At 34.8% G+C, this 18,189-nt stretch overlaps 1 protein-coding gene across 14 annotated transcripts in view; it reads right to left on the reverse strand.

Annotated features, from left to right (window-relative positions):
• The window catches only part of sdk2b (sidekick cell adhesion molecule 2b), a 628,575-nt gene that overhangs the window by 70,902 nt on the left and 539,484 nt on the right, over window positions 1-18,189 (reverse strand). For 10 of the 14 annotated variants that reach the window (XM_087276682.1, XM_087276677.1, XM_087276680.1 and 7 more), the window contains exons 14-21: window positions 17,455-17,591; window positions 15,551-15,698; window positions 13,562-13,702; window positions 12,745-12,926; window positions 10,611-10,726; window positions 5,896-6,091; window positions 5,605-5,703; window positions 3,656-3,847 (exon numbers count right to left, since the gene is read on the reverse strand). In XM_087276682.1, the coding sequence (XP_087132808.1) occupies window positions 3,656-3,847; window positions 5,605-5,703; window positions 5,896-6,091; window positions 10,611-10,726; window positions 12,745-12,926; window positions 13,562-13,702; window positions 15,551-15,698; window positions 17,455-17,591 (1,211 nt within the window). Of the gene's footprint in view, window positions 1-2,510; window positions 2,631-3,655; window positions 3,848-5,604; window positions 5,704-5,895; window positions 6,092-10,610; window positions 10,727-12,744; window positions 12,927-13,561; window positions 13,703-15,550; window positions 15,699-17,454; window positions 17,592-18,189 lie in introns of those variants that run through there. The other 4 variants (XM_087276689.1, XM_087276687.1, XM_087276688.1 and 1 more) reach the window with 1 other exon arrangement.

Consider the following 18,189-nt stretch of genomic DNA (forward strand, 5'->3'; position numbering starts at 1 on the left):
TATTATTATGTCATTATCATCATGACATTATTATTATTATAAGTAGTAGTAGTAGTAGCAGTATCATTATCATGCAATTATTATTATTATTATTATTATTATTATTATTATCATGCAATTATTATTATTATTATCATGCAATTATTATTATTATTATTATTTTTATTATCATGATGCAATTATTATTATTATTATCATAATGCAAATATTATTATTATCATGCAATTATTATTATTATTATTATTATATTATTATTATGTCATTATCATCATTAAATTATTATTATTATTATTATTATTGTTGTTGTTGTTGTTGTTGTTTTAATTATTATTATTATTATTATATAGAACAATAGAATGACATCATTAATATTTACGGTATGGAATATGTTATGGCATAAATGGATTAATTGTTAAAACAAAAAAGATTTTATTCTGGCAGTAAACCACTAGGAAACAGCTATTGTGAGTACCATTTTTTAAAAATTATTATTTAATTTGTAACAATAAATAAATAAATAAATAAATAAATAAATAATCATTTGACAACGTTCATAATTCTCATTACAAAAAAAACATGAACATGTTCAGCATACATTGCATTTTGAAATTCACAACAGAAGCGCTCTAAGATACTGTTGCTAGGGTTTTCTAAATTTTTGCTAGGGCATTCTGGGTGGACGCTAAAGTGTTCATACATGTTGAGTTGTACTAAATACATTGTTATGTATTTCTGATTAGTTATTAGCGCACTCATATATGATTGTTATGTAGTTCTAAAAGGTTTATATAGTATTTTGAGTGTTTCTCCTATCCAGTGGTTAGAGTGGTAGCTATTAAAATATTCCAACTGTATATGATCAATGTTGTGGGTAGCTCTTATACTTAATCTATAGCAAGCAACAGTAAATATGATTTCAAATTTCTCTGTACTTTCCTCAGAGTTAAACATCAGCGTGAAAGGCAGTGAAATGATGAGAAAAGCGGTACAAATCTATCCTCTCACAGCTGTTACCCGGCTTATTATCAGAAGATGAAATATGCCTTCAATAAAACACTGTAGAAATGTCTGGAAAGCAGCAGGGTCTGCATAACTTTAGGTAATAAGGGTAACTGCGACCGTTCAGCATTGAAACGCCTACATTTACTTGTGAATGCACACATGGTTGGAGTCTGGAAGCCGTCGAGCGTCTAATGAGGCAGTAAAGGAGAAGTGATCTCTGTCGTGGGAGTCGTAATGGTGTCAGGTCTCCTCCTGTCAGTTATTCTGCTGCATGTGTTTGTGTGTCCACCACGGCGCAATAACAAGAGCTGGACGTTTAACTTTATCACCCTCTAAAGCCCTTTTAACAGGAGCTCTAAAAGCAGAGGTGTTTTAAAGCTGGTTTAGTGTATGTGTGTGTTTTCTATCATGATCATTTTCTTTCATGTAAAGACAACACACCGTGGGTAAATAGGCTAAAAATGAAAGCAAAGTATTATTGGCTATACTTTCACAGTTGATTGATTTTATATTCATTTACAGTTGAGGTGAGAATTACTAGCCGCCCTGAATTATTAGCCCCCTGTTTAATTTTTTCCCCAATTTCTGTTTAACAGAGAGATTTTTTAAACATTTCTAAAAATAATAATTTTAATAGTTCATCGCTAATACCTCATTTATTTCATCTTTGCCATGATGACAGTAAATAATATTTGACTAGATATTTATCAAGACACTTCTATACAGCTTAAAGTGACATTTAAAGGCTTAACTAGGTTAATTAGGGCAACTAGGAAGGTTAGGGTAATTAGGCAAGTTATTGTATAACAATGGTTTGTTATCCAAAAAATATAGCTTAAAGGGGCTAATAATCTTGACCTTAAAATGGTGTTTAAAAAATGAATAACTGCTTTTATTCTTGCCGGAATTAAACAAACAAGACTTACCTCAAAAGAAAAAATATTATCAGACATACTGTGAAAATTACCTTGCTCTGTTAAACATAATTTGGGAAATATTTAAAAAAGAAAAAAATTCAAAGGGGGCTAATAATTTTTACTTCAACATCTGTCTGTCTGTCTGTCTGCCTGCCTATCTATCTATCTATCTATGTACCAGTCTGTCTGTCTGTCTGTCTGTCCATCCGTCCGTCCATCCATCCATCATCTGACTGTCTGTCCATCTATCTATGTAATGAAGAACCCGGGTCTACGGTGTGGTTAGCAGTAGTTCTTACTAGATGAGCTAAGTCAGCAACTGGTGGCCCAAGAGCAGAGGAGGAACAAAGTTAGTCCACAACTGATGAATTTCAAAAAAAAATAATATAGTCTTTACTGAGGTCAATTTGACAAAAAGGAGAGATAATATCTCTCTACAGCCAGGGTTGAAAAAGTACAACAAAAATAGGAAAGCCGAGCTTCCTGAAAATACATACAAAATAAAATAGACACGAGGGTCTCATAACAATCAAACAGCAAAATAGCAAACAAGTCTTGAGAACAAGCAAAAAGTCTTGAGAACAACTTAACTGGAAACTGGACGAGGCAGCAAGAGGTTTAGTTCAGGACTGAACATAGAGCAGAATACAAAGCAGTCTTATATAGAGCAAAGAACAGGTGGTGGTGGTTACGCTGATTACAGGAGAGTTTAGAGGAACAAGAGTCACTACTGCCATCTAATGTTGAGGAGTATAGGACAACATGTGCGCCCCCTGGTGGGTTGGAGGATGCGATAAAGTGCTGAGATATTACAATCTATCCGTCTATCCGTCTGTCTGTCTGTCTGTCTGTCTGTCCGTCTGTCTGTCCGTCTATCTATCTATACGTCTATTCGACCGTCCGTCCGTCCATATACTTCAATAACATCTGCATAACATTTTATAAAACTTTTATAGTATATTACCAATGAATAAATAAAATGTAATAAATGAAAAGGGGATAGCATGGTTTTAGTATTAGCTAGTATTTTCAGACATTTCAAGTCTCCTAGAGGCTTCGGGAGTCTCCCGCATATGCCCTGATGCCCACAAATGACATAATTTCTTCGTCTAGGATGTGCAAACACTCCCTATCACTTCACCCACCACCCCCTCCCACCACTCTTCCTCTTTGACCAACTTGAGATGTCTGCTTTTCACATGCAGTATTTTGTCTTGACATTTCAGACTATGTTTAGCCTCTTGCGTCTGATTTTAAAGGTCATGTGAAATGAAAATGTCTAAATTTTTTGTTTTGTTTAGTTTTAAGGATATCTATAATTTATAAATAAGATAAAAATAATCCTGATATAAACTCCTAAAACTTCTGTCACATCCACTGAAATGGATAAACGATAATTTTCATGCCACCTCATACTGTAGTTTTTCATCAAATCTTGACCAATCAAATGCTCTCTAGTATCTGACTTGGCCCGTCCTCTTTAATACGCTTCTCATTTGCATTTCATTTGATCTCAACCACTCTCACTGGCAAAACTGTGACAAACCAAATGCTATTGGTTGTTTTTGGAAAAGGAGAGGAGCTACTCTATGTCCCACCCTCTTTTTGTGTTTCAGTTAAAATTACGTCCAACATTGAAAAAAAAAAAGTGCACATTACAAAGCTCTTCACGGTAACTTTAAAGTGTAGATTTCATCACCTGTTTGTACAGGTTTGTGAGTGTCTGATTACTGTACCTGGTGGTACTCCTGAAGAGATGGTTGAGGATGACAGCTGACCCTGGCCTTTAGAGGTCATGGCTGCCACCTCAATGGTGTATGTGGTGAGAGCCGTCAGTCCGGTCACTCGGTACTCCAGAGTCACGTTGGGCAGATAGTGTGTAACTCGTGTGTTAGTGCGGTTGTACTCCTCCCATGATATACGATAACCTAGGAAACAAACATGAGATAAAACTGTTTACTATGGGTTGTTCTTATATCTACTCAGAGTTTTCATCAAATCTGGACTCCTTATCTGAATTTCACTGCAGTATATTGAGTAATGGGATGCCACAATTGAATTGATTTATTTTATTTTATTTTATTTTATTATTTATTTATGTATTTATTATTATTTTAATATCCATTATCATTTTCTTTTTAATCAATTTTTTATTTTTATAAATATATATACTTTTTTATTATTTATTCATTATTATTATTGTATTATTTTATTATTATTAGATTTTGTATTATGCATTTTTATTTGTATTATTATTTTCTCTTTAGCGTTGTTAAAATGGATGTTGTCTGTTAGTTTTTTTTTATCTAATTGTCATTAATAGTTAAAATACTAATATTTTTATTATTATAATTTTTTTGTAATAGTAGTAGTAATGGTGTTTTATAAGTCATTATCATTTAAATAAAAACATTTAGTAAAATATGAACAGTGTCAAATACATTAAATAAAAAAAAATTGCATGTTGGTCTAGTCTAGAAAATAACTACTCTAGAAAAGCGTATTTTTCCTTTTGAGCTTGAAAATATGTTGGATTGCACATTTGAAAAATGTGTCAAAACTAAAGATATTTTTAAGACTTTAATCACATAATGTTTTTGTTAAAGAACAAACAGTGGATTATTTTGAATTTCATTACACACAATTATATACAAAGTCAAAATTATTAGCCCCCCTTTGATTTCTTCTGAAGAAAGTATTTTTTGTTTTACCTAATTAACCTAGTTAAGCCTTTAAATGTCACTTTAAGCTGTATAGAAGTTTCCTGAAAAAAATATCTAGTAAAATATTATTTTTTCATCATGGCAAAGATAAAATAAATCAGTTATTAGAGATACGTTATTAAAACTAATATGTTTAGAAATGTGTTTAAAAAATCTTTTCTCTGTTAAACAGAAATTGGAGAAAAAAATTAACATGGGAACACAGTTCAGGAGGGCTAATAATTCTGACTTGGACTAGTCTAGAAAATTAATGAAGAGTTCAATTTTATTATTATTTTTTATTATTTATTTCTAAACTAATATATTTATGAATAATAATTTCTGAACGTCATTTTAAAAATAGGTCAAATATACAATTTTAATATTTACATAATTTTGTTATTAAAGGAAACAAGTTGAATTAATGTAGTGTAATATAATGTATTTTGCTTATGAAATTCAAAATAATTATATTGTAATTCTATATACTATTTTCATAGAATTTTCATTTCACAGATTATAAATTAAGTTTTTATCTGTTATATGTTTAATTTGACACATTTTATAGTTATTTTAGCAGAATAATGACTTTCCACCAATGTATGATGCTTCATTCAATTCCTCTTCTTCTGCACACTTCTGTTTATTAATAGCAACCTGTACATTTATGAATCTATTGTTAATCCATGTTCATAGCTAATATAACCTGTATATATTACTCATAGTACATCTATCTGTAAATATCATCATAGTTTTCTGTAACTGCACTTTATAACTTATCTTGCACTTGCTGTTATTGCAGTCCTGGTTAGACCCAAACTGCATTTCGTTGCCTTGTACTTGTACATGTGAAAATGATAATAAAGTTAAATCTAATCTAATCTAATCTAAAAACGTGTGTCTGACACAATTTTTATTATTGATTGTAAACATTATATTCTTTAGAAGATCTCAATAGTACAAAGAACAGAAATGAAACTCACCAGTCAGAACGCCGTTCTTCTCATTTGGCTCTCTCCAGCTGACTCTAAGAGAAGTGTCCAGAATCTCAGTGAAGCTCAGATGACCCACAGCACCAGGAGCTGAAAATACAGCACAATGATCAGATCAAGAGACCAACACAAGTTCAGCAGATCTGGAGAGTAATCTGGTTTCTATCAAAATAATGGTCAGAGTTCATCCTGACTCCACCAGCTGCTGAAATTGAATGCTCTGGAATCAGCAGGAGTCATGTAAAGTGTGAAGGTGTGTGTGTGTGTGTAAGTGTCTCTCACTGTCTTCATGTGTTCTCAGTCGTCTTGGAGAGCTGCGGGGTCCGTCTCCTGGTGTGGTGAAGCACAGTACAGATGTGTAGTACTCTGAGAACTTCTTCAATCCGCCGATGTGGCCCACATGAACGCTGTCCTGAAAGTTGGGCCGAACCGTCACTACTGTCGTCTCATCTTCCTTTCCTGGCTCCCATGCTAACAGCTAAAAAGATTAAAGGACAAAAGATTGATAAACAGTTTGATTGATCTGATGTACTTTAACTTTAGTTATTTACTATTTAAAGGTACAGTATGTAGTAGTTAAATAAATATTGCAATATAAATTCTAAATATTGAAGAGGGTTTGTTTCACCTGGTCCTTCTGACGATGACACAACACACATGCAGGAGCCTGATGATTGAGCATTACACTGCAAGCTGCTTAGATAATGTTTACAATTATAATATTTGTATTATTTTGCTAATTAAAAGCTCATGTGGATTTTTAAAACTCTGAATCTGTGCCTCATTTCAGAGGCTGCTGCTGTCCTCCACAGTTCCCATTTTCGGCAGTGCCCAGACATATTGAGACAGTCGTCTAGACTGAAAGAGTGTTTTTCAACAAGGCAACCTATGGCTGAAATATAATTGGGTAAACTTGAAGTGGTTGGAGTAACAAAAATCAAAACAAAGATCTGGAATGCGCATATTCATAGGAGAATAACTGACTTCAGCATTGTTTGTCAGATATAAAATAGGTTCACTGTGCATGTTTGCTAAATATCTGTTGACATATTCAACCCAGGGTTATTGTGGATATGTACCCAGGTATACATTTTTGGAGACCACGAAATTCATACCCAGAGCTACATCTGTTTACAGTTTTTGATTTCGCAAAACCATCAGAGGCCGCTGTGTACATTTTTGATGATCTCAAAAATCTCTTGTACGTGCCATTTGTGCATTCTCTTCTCGCATAAATCCACCAGAAGCCACAATATACATCTCAGCTGACCAGCTTGCTGTCGACTGACCGACTTACCCACACACACACCCTTCCTTTAACCCAACCGATAGAATTTTCAAAAGCAATCAAGAAAAGAAAAGCCAACGTGGCCGCATTGTATTACGCTTTCATGTTTTACCACATTTTCAGCCAGTTTTTTATTTACAGTTTTTTTTGCCTTTGTTTTACCTGGTTTCCTGAATCAAACTCGAAGCCTCGACTCGAACCCTGTGTCACGCTAAATTCAGCTCTGCATCCCAAGTTTATAGCATATTTGGCAAGCTACTGGGCAACCTGGTGTAACCCATCAGTCCTAATACACCCAACCTGGTCTAAGCTGGAATTAAACCGGAGATTCTTTGTATGCGAGTCAGCTGCTCTAACAAGGAGGTTAAAAAACATGGCCTCTAGCGTCTGTCACTAGAACACCTTTTGAGGTCAGAGGAGTGAGGTTTACCTGCAGAGCACTTCGCTAGCTGACCTCTGTTAAACTCACCCCACTAAACCCCACTCCCATCCCAGATGAGCCCCACAAGTAACCCACCGCTCCTACTTAACCTAAGCCGATCTGAGCTGGAATCGCACCGGCAATTCTTTGCATGGGAGTCGGTTGCTCTAACAAGGAGGCTAAAAACCATGGCCTCAAGCATCTGCTGCTAGAGCACCTTTTAAGGTCAGAGGAGTGAGGTTTACCTGCATAGCATTTTGCTAGCTGACCTCTGTTACACTCACTTTCCTAAATCTCACTCCCATCCCAAATTAGCCATCATGAGTAACCCACCGGTCCTACTGGGCCTAAGCCGATCTGAGCTGGAATCGAAACGGTGATTCTTTGGTCGGTTGATTTAACAAGGAGGCTAAAAACCATGGCCTCAAGCATCTGTTGCTAGAGGACCTTTTGAGGTCAGAGGAGTGAGGTTTACCTGCATAACATTTCGCTAGCTGACCTCTGTTAGACTCACTTCCCTAAACCTCACTCCCATCCCAAATTAGCCCCCATGTGTAACCCACCGGTCCTACTGGGCCTAAGCCGATCTGAGCTAGAATCGAACCGGTGATTCTTTGCATGGCAAACGGTTGCTCTAACAAGAAGGTTTAAAGGGCCATGAAACCCCCTCGTTTCAGCAGGGTGTTTTCACACCTCTACTTTGGAAAAAGTCAGAAAAGTGGGCGTGTCCAGCTCTGTTTAGGGGGGAGTGTCGGAGGAAGAAATGAGGCTTGGTGTGGGAGTGTCTATTTGGGCGCGCTGAATTTCAGAGTCAAAACACACAACCACACCGGACAATGTGACTGTGTTTACATGGACATCTGTAGTCGAGTTATTTGCCAAATTATTAAATGGTGGACCTTAACTGCAGTTTGGCTCTTTCATTCAGGGAATTCATTCATGTCCCTCCCGACAAACGTGATATTTGATTCGAGGAGCTGCTCTAAGCGTGTATTTTTCATGCAATGTTTGATACCGCACGGCGAATGAGAGAAAAAAAAACTCAGCATTTCCCGGAAAGCCGCGTGTGTTATTCCGGTCACAAAATCCAACACGAGGTTATAGTTTGGTTGTAACTGTTAGTGCTAACTTGTTTACACACGGTGAAATAGTTTGTTTGATACGAATAAAATACGAACTGAATAAACAAAGAGCACTGGTCGCTTACTTACCAAATCTGTAGAGACAGGACAATCCACAGCAACTAGAGCCGCGTCTTTATTTAGAGGAGACTACAAGCGAATCCGGATCTCAGCGTTTGCAGATGAGAACAGCTCTCAGGTAAACAATAATCCTCCTTAGACATGTAAGTTATTGTTGTCGCGCGTCGCGTACACTGTTAATCCACACGTGACGCCAGCTGCGCTCTCACAGAGAGAAAATGAAAACAAAACTTAACTGCAGCAAACTCTAAAAGCAACACTTCACGCTTGTTTTGCCAACACAACGTGGCGTCTCTGTCGTCTACACTCTGACAGTAATGAATATTAATGAAGTTGCACAATAGAGAGCGCTGATTGGTTTGAACCAAGCCTTACTCATGCATTAATGCATCACACTGTAAGACGTAATAAGACTCACTCTGGCACAGACGCCCAGTCTGCACGCTGGAATACAACGCTATTATGTCATGGCCGTGACGCAGCTTCAAAAATTCGTTTCAAACCGGTAGTACGAATTTGCTTAAAATAACGCAAAAACAACCAATTTACACTTTTTAGTTAAACATAGGTGTCCTAATAGTGCTTTTAGCAGTATGGGACACATACACGACTGTCAACAGCTCAAAAAATGAGTTTTGGTGTTTCGTGACCCTTTAAGACCATGGCCTCTCGCTAGAGCACCTTTTGAGGTCAGAGGAGTGAGGTTTATCTGCATAGCACTTCGCTAGCTGGCCTTCGTTAAACTGGTAACACTGGAAAAGCTGTGCATAGAGTTAAGCAATCAGCTGGTAGTACGAAAAAGAACAGAAGCTGTCGGCGGCGTCATACCACCCCATAACGTTTGTTTTTCAGATGAAATGCAGCCAGTAGACCTGGGTACGTATCCACAATAAGCCTGTGTTGGACATATTATTGTATTCTTATGCTTTAGAGCTGTATGTATTAAAAAAAAATACATACAGCACCTTAAAAACAATTACCTAAGTATACCATGTGTGTTCCGTTTCCACTTTCTTTTTTATGGGAAACTAAAGGTAATTTAGTATTACTTAGTAATTTAGTAAATAATTTTTTTTCTTTATTTATTTATTTTTTTGGTCTTCGCATAATCCACATTTTTCATGTAGCTTAGACTTAAAATTTATTCCCCAAGTTGTATGAATTACTTTTACATTTATACTTTGAATACTTGACAAGTAGGTCTTGACCACATTTGGCTACAAATATAATCTATTGCTATATGCAGTGTGGACCACATCAGCATTTTTGTAAATAGTACATGTAACTTTTTTGAATTTCTTACAGAAGATGGCTGCACTAAATACCATTCACCCAATTATAAGTTAAATTTTTATAAGTAATATACTTTGCATCCTAGACTGCTAGTTAGTCAAACTAGTTTAAGGCATAGTCTTTAAACAGAAGACTGCACTGCCCTGTGCATTAACACACATTTTGTGTGTGTTTCTGCTGTTACCTAATTTGCATAATGGTGTTGAAATAACGCTATCAGCGAGTGTGATTTATTCCAGGTTAATTCCCTACTAAGAACGGCTGAATGCTCACAGATTTCCTCTCTTTTCCCAATACTACAGTGGATTATTGGGCATTTCAGAGTTTATAGACACTTGAAACTCTCCTCTGTGGCCACTAAAGAGGGAACGAGAGTTATAAGACTGTTCACAAACGAGTCTGCAGAGATAAAAATAATAATAAAAAAGGCCAGCCAACAAATACTCCCTCCAATCCCAGCTGTTGTTGTCCAGAGGCCGAGTTTAAACCTGGTTAATAAGCTATTAAGACTAATGTGTCTGGCTGACTGTCTCCATTTTGTAATTGTCCTAAACATTTTGTTCCACAGACAGTCTGGCTATAAAGAACCGGAGTGACAGGAGGATCAATTCGGGATCTCTCAGCAAACAGGAAAACAAAGCACTGAGAGCAGGGAGGCTGAAAGAGACCTCTAGCTACCCTTGCATAAAACCTCATCAACAAACTTTCCAAAAAAAATAAATAAGGGCAGCGTAATGCATTTTCAGAAGCTTGGGTCGGAGTGTGGATTTATTCTCATTCCTTCTGCGTCTACCTTGTAGCCCTGGTTGATGCCGTTGATGAACTGCGGGTTCGGGGCTGTCCAGGTGAAGCGGATTGTGGTGGAGTTGACGGGCTCTGCTTTCACGTTGCCTGGAGCAATGGTGGGAACTGGTTGACAGGTAAAATGGGAAAAGGAAGACGGAAATGAGACTTCTTTTTTTAGGGCGAACATATTTCACCTGCTAAAGCCTAGAAAACTGACGGAAATATTTATTAGTTCAGTCTTCAAAGACTGCAGATAGCGCACATCAGCATCTTTTATCCAGGCTCCCAAACATTTTTCATTTTGTCGTAAACAGTGGATAACAAAATGGAATCATAAGGGTTCTTTCTCTCGAGTGTTGCTTTTTCATAGGCTACGTTTATACTGGATTATTTTTAACAAAAAACTTTTGCTATGGTTACATCTGTGAGTTTTTTTAAACACTCAACATTTTTGTAAACACTGCAGACCCATATACAGTTGAAGTCAGAATTATTAGCCCTCTTTGATTGCTATTTTTTTTTCTTCTTGTTTTAATATTTCTCAAATGATGTTTAACAGAGCAAGGAAATTTTCACAGTATGTCTGATAATATTTTTTCTTCTGGAGAAAGTCTTATTTGTTTTATTTCGGCTAGTTTAAAAGCAATTTTTAATTTTTTTAGAAACACTGTAAGGTAAAAATTATTAACCCCTTTAAGCTATATTTTTTCGATAGTCTACAGAACAAACTATCGTTCTACAATAGCTTGCCTAATTACTCTAACTTGCCTAGGTAACCTAACTAACCTAGTTAAGCCTTTAAATGGCACTTTAGGCTGTATAGAAGTGTCAAGAAAAACATCTTGTAAAATATGATGTACTGTCATCATGGCAAAGATGAAATAAATCAGTTATTAGAAATTCATTATTACAACTATTATGTTAAGAAATCTGCTGAAGAAATATACTCTTCAGCATATATACTCTTATACAGAAACTAGAGAAAAAATAAATAGGGGGATAATAGTTCAGTTCATACAGGTTACTGAATTTTTCATATATTTCTTGGAGAAGTTTTTTAAATAAAATAAAGTGCAGTAAAATTAAATTAAATTAAAAATAAATTAAAATAAAGTAAATAAAATAAAAAACAAATAGAAATAAATATAAAATAAATTTAAATGAATTAAAATAAAATAAATTTAACTTTAAATTAAATTAAAAAGTTAATTTAAATAAAATTAAATAAAGTAAAATAAAATAAAAAAATGAAATAAAATAAATTTAAATAAAATTTAATAAAAAATACATAAATAAATTTTAATAAAATAAAATAAAAAAATGTAATATAAATAAATATTATGAAAATAAAACATCAAAATATGGGTGAAATGGGGGTAACCAACATTCCATAAACATGTATTATTTACCTTTTTTACTTGTTTACAAACTGGTGGTTCATTCTGCACTGGCGACCCCTGATAAATAAGGGACTAATCCAAAGGGAAATGAATTAATGAATGCTTACAGACTTCTTGCTGACAAATGTGTTTAAAAAAAAAGTTTAACTGAATAAATTATTGAAAATTATGAAGTCTTTTAAGATGTCATCAATTTGTTCTAATAATGAATTTCGTATATAAAGTATTGATACACTGAATGACAGTTTAGTCAATATCATATGTAAATATGTAGTTATTTTAAAATAATTCATAAAATGTATTCATTTATTCATTAATTTTCTTTTTGGCTTAGTCCCTTAATTAATCAGCGGGAATGAACCACCAACTTATCCAGCATAGGTTTTACACAGCGGATGCCCTTTCAGCTGCAACCCATCACTGGAAAACACACATACACCACAGCCTATTTAGCTTATTCAATTGACCTATAGTGCATGTCTTTGAACTATGAGGGAAACCGGAGCACCCAAAGGAAACCCACACGTACATGGGAAGAACATGCAAACTCCACACAGAAATGTAAACTGACCCAATTGGGACTCAAACTAGAGACCTTCTTGCTGTGAGGCGATCGTGCTTCTCACTGCGCCACCATGACACCATTATATGTTATAATAATTATTAATACTAACTATAATAATATAACATATATATCTATGCAGTACAGTATGAATGGAGCAATCACAAATAAACCCTCACCTCCCTGAAGTGTCCACTCTGTAACTTTATGACAGTAAACCCCCAGTCCAGCTCCATTATAAGCCGCCACTTCGATTTCATAATTAGTCCAGATGATGAGATCCTCCAGCAGCAGGTTGGTGACATCAGGGTTCGAGATATTTTTATACTGGATATCCACAGGCAGACCAGTCAGACGATACCTGAGATTAGAGAAGGGTTATATTGTTACTGTCAAGGACAGATGCGAAGATTTGCTCATCTGAACGGACAGGCAAGATTTGACAGAGAATTTCCCAAGATAACCCTCTCCGAAGAGTTCGATAAGCATCTCTAAAAATACACCTTGTCATCTACTCTTCATTATCAGATCTGTCTGCTGGGTTTTAAAGCGCACTACCATCTACAAACAACAGAGGGCGATAAAGAACCACTCTAAAAAAATATTCTGTGCAATACCGAGCAAGGTCAAGCACCATTACTTATGTTTGCAACACCAAAGACGGCCTTCAGCTTCCTTCAGTGATGAACAGAAGAAATATATAAATAAGTGAACAAAAAGTCATTTCACTGTCATCACAGACAGCGAGGAAATAGCCCTGAAGTGCTCTAATCCAGGAGTAGCCTTGAAATAATACAATACAATCAAATGTTCCCACAAAACCTGCTGTGAGGGAAGAGAATTTAGAGCAGCTGGGGAAAAAAGGTCATATTGATGTTGACCTGGAAAAAATAAAAACATACTACGAACGATTGGAAGTGAAATAAGCGTAAAATAGAGAAGAAGCAGAGACTTTGGGATGCTATAAGAGCTCAGACACGAGTAAACATGTCTCACCGGATGATGTATCCTCTGAGGATGCCGTTTTGGTGGCTTTCGGGTGGAGGCTGCCACTGAATCATGATGGACTGGTTTGTGCGGCCGCTGGCGATGACGTTTTGAGGGGGAGCACTGGGAGGCTCTTCTGGAAGGGACACTCTGGAGGACAGAGTAGGTAAACACAACTAATGGTCAACTGATATGAAGTTTTTGATGGTCAATACCAACCACTTACCACTAAATGTGTTCATATTTGCAGTTGCACAATATTGGAAGAATATTGGAAAAGAGTGACATAGTGATATTTGTTTTCAATTTCACCAGACAACTTGAGTGGCTCTATTTGGAAAGAAATGAGTTTTGACTGGGATGATTTTGAGGGGGAGAGCATAAAATAATGCTATAATAGTACTATAATAAAATAATATTATAATAAAGAATTCAGTTCATATTTAATTACAATAGTGCAAAGATACAAAAAAAAAAAAAGATAAAAAAATAAATAAGCTTCTCCTGCTCACCAAGGCTGCATTTATGAAATTAAAAATACAGAACAAATTGTAAAAATGTGAAATCTTAATGCACTATAACAGTTCAAAAGTAGTTTATCATTTAATATAATAATTTATTTCAGTGATTTTAAGATGAATTTTCAGCTTCATTATTCCAGCCTTCAGTCCCATGATCCTTTAGAAATCAATCTAATATAATAATAATAATAATAATAATAATAATAATAATAATAATAATAATAATAATAATTATTATTATTATTATTACTACTATTATTATTAATGTAATATAAATAAAAACAATAATGACTGGAGTAATAATTTCATTTGAGACTACATACAATCAGAAAACAATTATTCAAAATTTTAATAAATATTAATTTAATAAATGCCACCTTAATGAACAGAATAATTTTCTTAAAAAAAACACACATGAAAAAAAAAACTGTATTTTTTTAAATGTATTTTTAAAAGGTAAATGTAGGTGTAGGTTATACAGTGTGTTGTTAATTGCAGAGCTCCTTTATTTAAAAAAAAAGTTCTGAAAGAGATCAAACCACAGTCAGGTAATAAAAAGTAGCGCAAAATTAACTTAAAAGTAACATAACGGATTACTTACCATAAAAAGTAGCAAATAAATGCAACTAATTACTTTTTTGGGGAGTAACTCAATATTGTAATGCCTTACTTTAAAAAGTAACTTTCCCCAACACTGTAAAAAACAATGACATGTATGTAAATAAACTGTATTGTGTGTATGAAATAAGCTGTCATTAATTTTAAACATTTTGTTTTGATACATATATTGTTTAAAATTTAACTGTAAATGAATAAAAAAATAAATAAAAGTCCAGCTTGACTAAAATGTATTTCTATTTTTATGCATTGAGATTTACGTGTGTTTTAGTAATGAGTCAAGTAATTAAATGACTGAGTAATTAGGTTACTTTAAAGTCGAAGTACTTTAAACACACTATCAATGATGTAATTAATGATTAATTACTTTTTTGAATGAACCTTCCCAACACTGCATAAGACACCTTTTAGGCATATTTGGTTTATAGGATGGAAAATCTTTTACTCAAACCCTTTCTGGGATTTCCTGATATTGCAAACTCTCCATCTCTGCTATAGTGTCTGAGCTGTACTGTATCTACAGTCAAAAACTGATCTCCCTGTCTTCTATATAGTCCAGTTATGTCCCGTCTATTCTGAGTTGGGATTATCTTGGCTAGAAGAGGTTTGTCTCAAACGTTAGAAGAAAGCAGAGGGATTTGTGTGTGTTCTGATGGGGGCCTTTCCTGAACGTCTCATTTAAGCTTTCTTTACACGGCGAGGGCTTTGATTACACTGATCCATGGAAGATACACTGACACACACAAACACAGACAGATAAATCCTCCTATAGACACTGTCCCATGAGAGCGCAGGCAATTTTGGCATGCTGTGACAGGATGATAGAGCTATCTTTATGGTCAGACAGGGCTCAGCTCACCGATCAGTCTCTTTACTGAACTGGCCTTTGCCCACATCGTTGACGGCACACAGGCGGAACTGGTAGGAGCGTGCCGGGATCAGGCCGTTCACCGTTACAGCGGTTGATTCAGGCTCAATGTTGGCCAACAGGACTGTCCAAGGAGCATCTGTGAAGAGCAGATAATGAGGAATAATGAGCAATGAAGAACTAAACCAACATGCTTTCAGATTCAAACAGAGGTTTTGCCTTGGGCATTTATTTATTCATTTATTTTTTATTTTTTGTGAAAAGAGCCTTTTAGAACTCGCACACTCAGAAATAAAGCTACAAAAGCTATCACTGGTGTGGTGCTTTTTCAAAACGTACACTTGTGAACTTTTCAGCGGCACATTCATACATTTAGGGTACATTTTTGTAACTTCAGGGTTCACTCTTGTACCTTTAAAGTTTTACGAGGTAGAGATTTGTACTTTTTAGATACTGAAATGTACCTAAAGAACCTGTTAGGAGCAAAAAAGTGCCTTTTGAAAAGATAGTGCCCCAGTGACAGATTTTTTTACCTTTATTTCTGAAAGTTATTATAGTTTAGCATTTTTTATTCCTAATTCCTAATTTTATACTTTTTTTTTTCAAATTTGCTGTACATTTTTGTTTAGTTTGATTACTGGTTGTGCTAGTTTTATTTTAGTTTTTATTTTGTCAACACATTTTACATTTAATCAGTTCAAATACATGCAGTATTGGTGAATTAGATTAGCTAAATTAGGCACAGTTTACGAATGTGTGTGTCGTGAACCCCCAGTGCTGGAAAACATCCATACACTCTCTCTTATTTAAGAGTTTCCCAGCACTGAAGGTTCATGAGCTAGTGTACTCTCAGTGCTGGGTAACAGGTGAAAGGGCATCTGGCCCATTAAAAATAAATAAACAAATAAATAAAATCCCAGAGTAATTGCTCAATTAGGAGATGAAACCAGCTTTTCTAATGAGACGTCCACAGGAGGGCATTGTTTTTTAGAGGTACAGCATTGCCACAATGTCTCTACAAAACATAAATTACTTTCCTCCAATAATACAAACTATTATTGTTATTATTATTATTATTAATTGGTATTATTAATATAGTTTATTGATCTGCTTTCACTCTATGTGAGCAGAGAAATAGTTATTGAGTGCTGTTATTGCAAAATTTTGCATGGCTATCAGCCAATCAGATTTGAGAACCAGAAAGAACTGTTGTACTATGTATATACAGTTGAAGTCAGAATTATTAGCCCCTCTTTGATTTTTGTTTTCTTTTTTAAATATTTCCCAAATTATGTTTACCAGAGCAAGGAAATTCTCACAGTATGTCTGACAATATATTTTTCTTCTGGAGAAAGTCTTATTTGTTTTATTTTAACTAAAATAAAAGCAGTTTTTAATTATTTAAAAACATTTTAAGGTCAACATTATTAGCCCCTTTAAGGTTTTTTTTTTTTCAATGGTCTACAGAAGAAACCAGCATTATACAATAACCTGCCTGATTACCCTAACCTGCCTAGTTAACCTATTTAACTTAGTTAATCATTTAAATGTCACTTTAAGTTGTATATAAGGGTTTTTTAAAAGATCTAGTAAGATATTATTTACTGTCATAATGACAAAGATAAAATAAATCAGTTATTAGAGACGAGTTATTAAAACTATTATGTTTGAAATGTGTTGAAAAAAATCTTCTCTCCATTAGACAGAAATTGGTTAAAAAAAATGAATAAAAAAAAAAAAACCCAGGGGGGGCTAACAATTCTGACTTCTGACTTTAACTGTAAACAGTATATGCTGCGGCCTTGTGTCAATGCACGCCTCCCACCAGTGCTGATATACAGCCGTATCGCACTGCTACTCATGTGATATTGCTCATATATAAATTATTTACTTACTGTTTTCAGAAACTTCCAGAATGTACCGGATAAGAGGGCTGTTTCCATCAAAAGGTTTGGCCCACGTCAGGTTTATGGCTCTCTTCTCTGTGCTGCTCAACACTGCGCTGGGGTTCTCAGGGGCGTGAGGCAGCTGCCTGTGGGTAATATGTTATTTACCAAAAAAAATAGTGAGAGACAGTCTCCAGTTTTCAGGGTCACCGCAGAGCACTCCATGAAGCATTATATATAATGTCTCAATAAAACAAGCACACACAGTAGGTCAATACTGCAGCTTACAACTGCTATCTAACAAGAAATAACATTATTTATTGTTGCAACCCCTCATTAGCACCTAAAATGAGACATATTTCAATATTAACCAGCATTTAATATCTTTTTTAATATAGGAAAGGAAGAACAGAAGTATTTGTAATGTAGAAATGTGGAAATCAAAGAGTGTGTATACAACGAGCACAAGGTTATCCAAGTGTTCCAAAAATTAAGACCTATCTCTATCATTATTTTATTAAGTTGGTTGGTTTTAATAAAATGTATTGCAGCATATATTCACAACTTCACATTAGCACCTATAAATAGGCATATAATAAATAAAAATCAGCATTTTTAACATATTCTTCTTCAAAATAAGAGATAAGAAGAAGAGAAATATATTTAAAAAGAAGAGCAATGTAGGAATGTGTAAACAGAGTATAAAACCACTACAACCTTATCAACTGATCAGAGACGTGAAAA

Source organism: Danio rerio, chromosome 12, assembly GCF_052040795.2.
Source record: "Danio rerio strain M-AB ecotype USA chromosome 12, GRCz13ab, whole genome shotgun sequence".
NCBI classification, from domain to species: domain Eukaryota; kingdom Metazoa; phylum Chordata; class Actinopteri; order Cypriniformes; family Danionidae; genus Danio; species Danio rerio.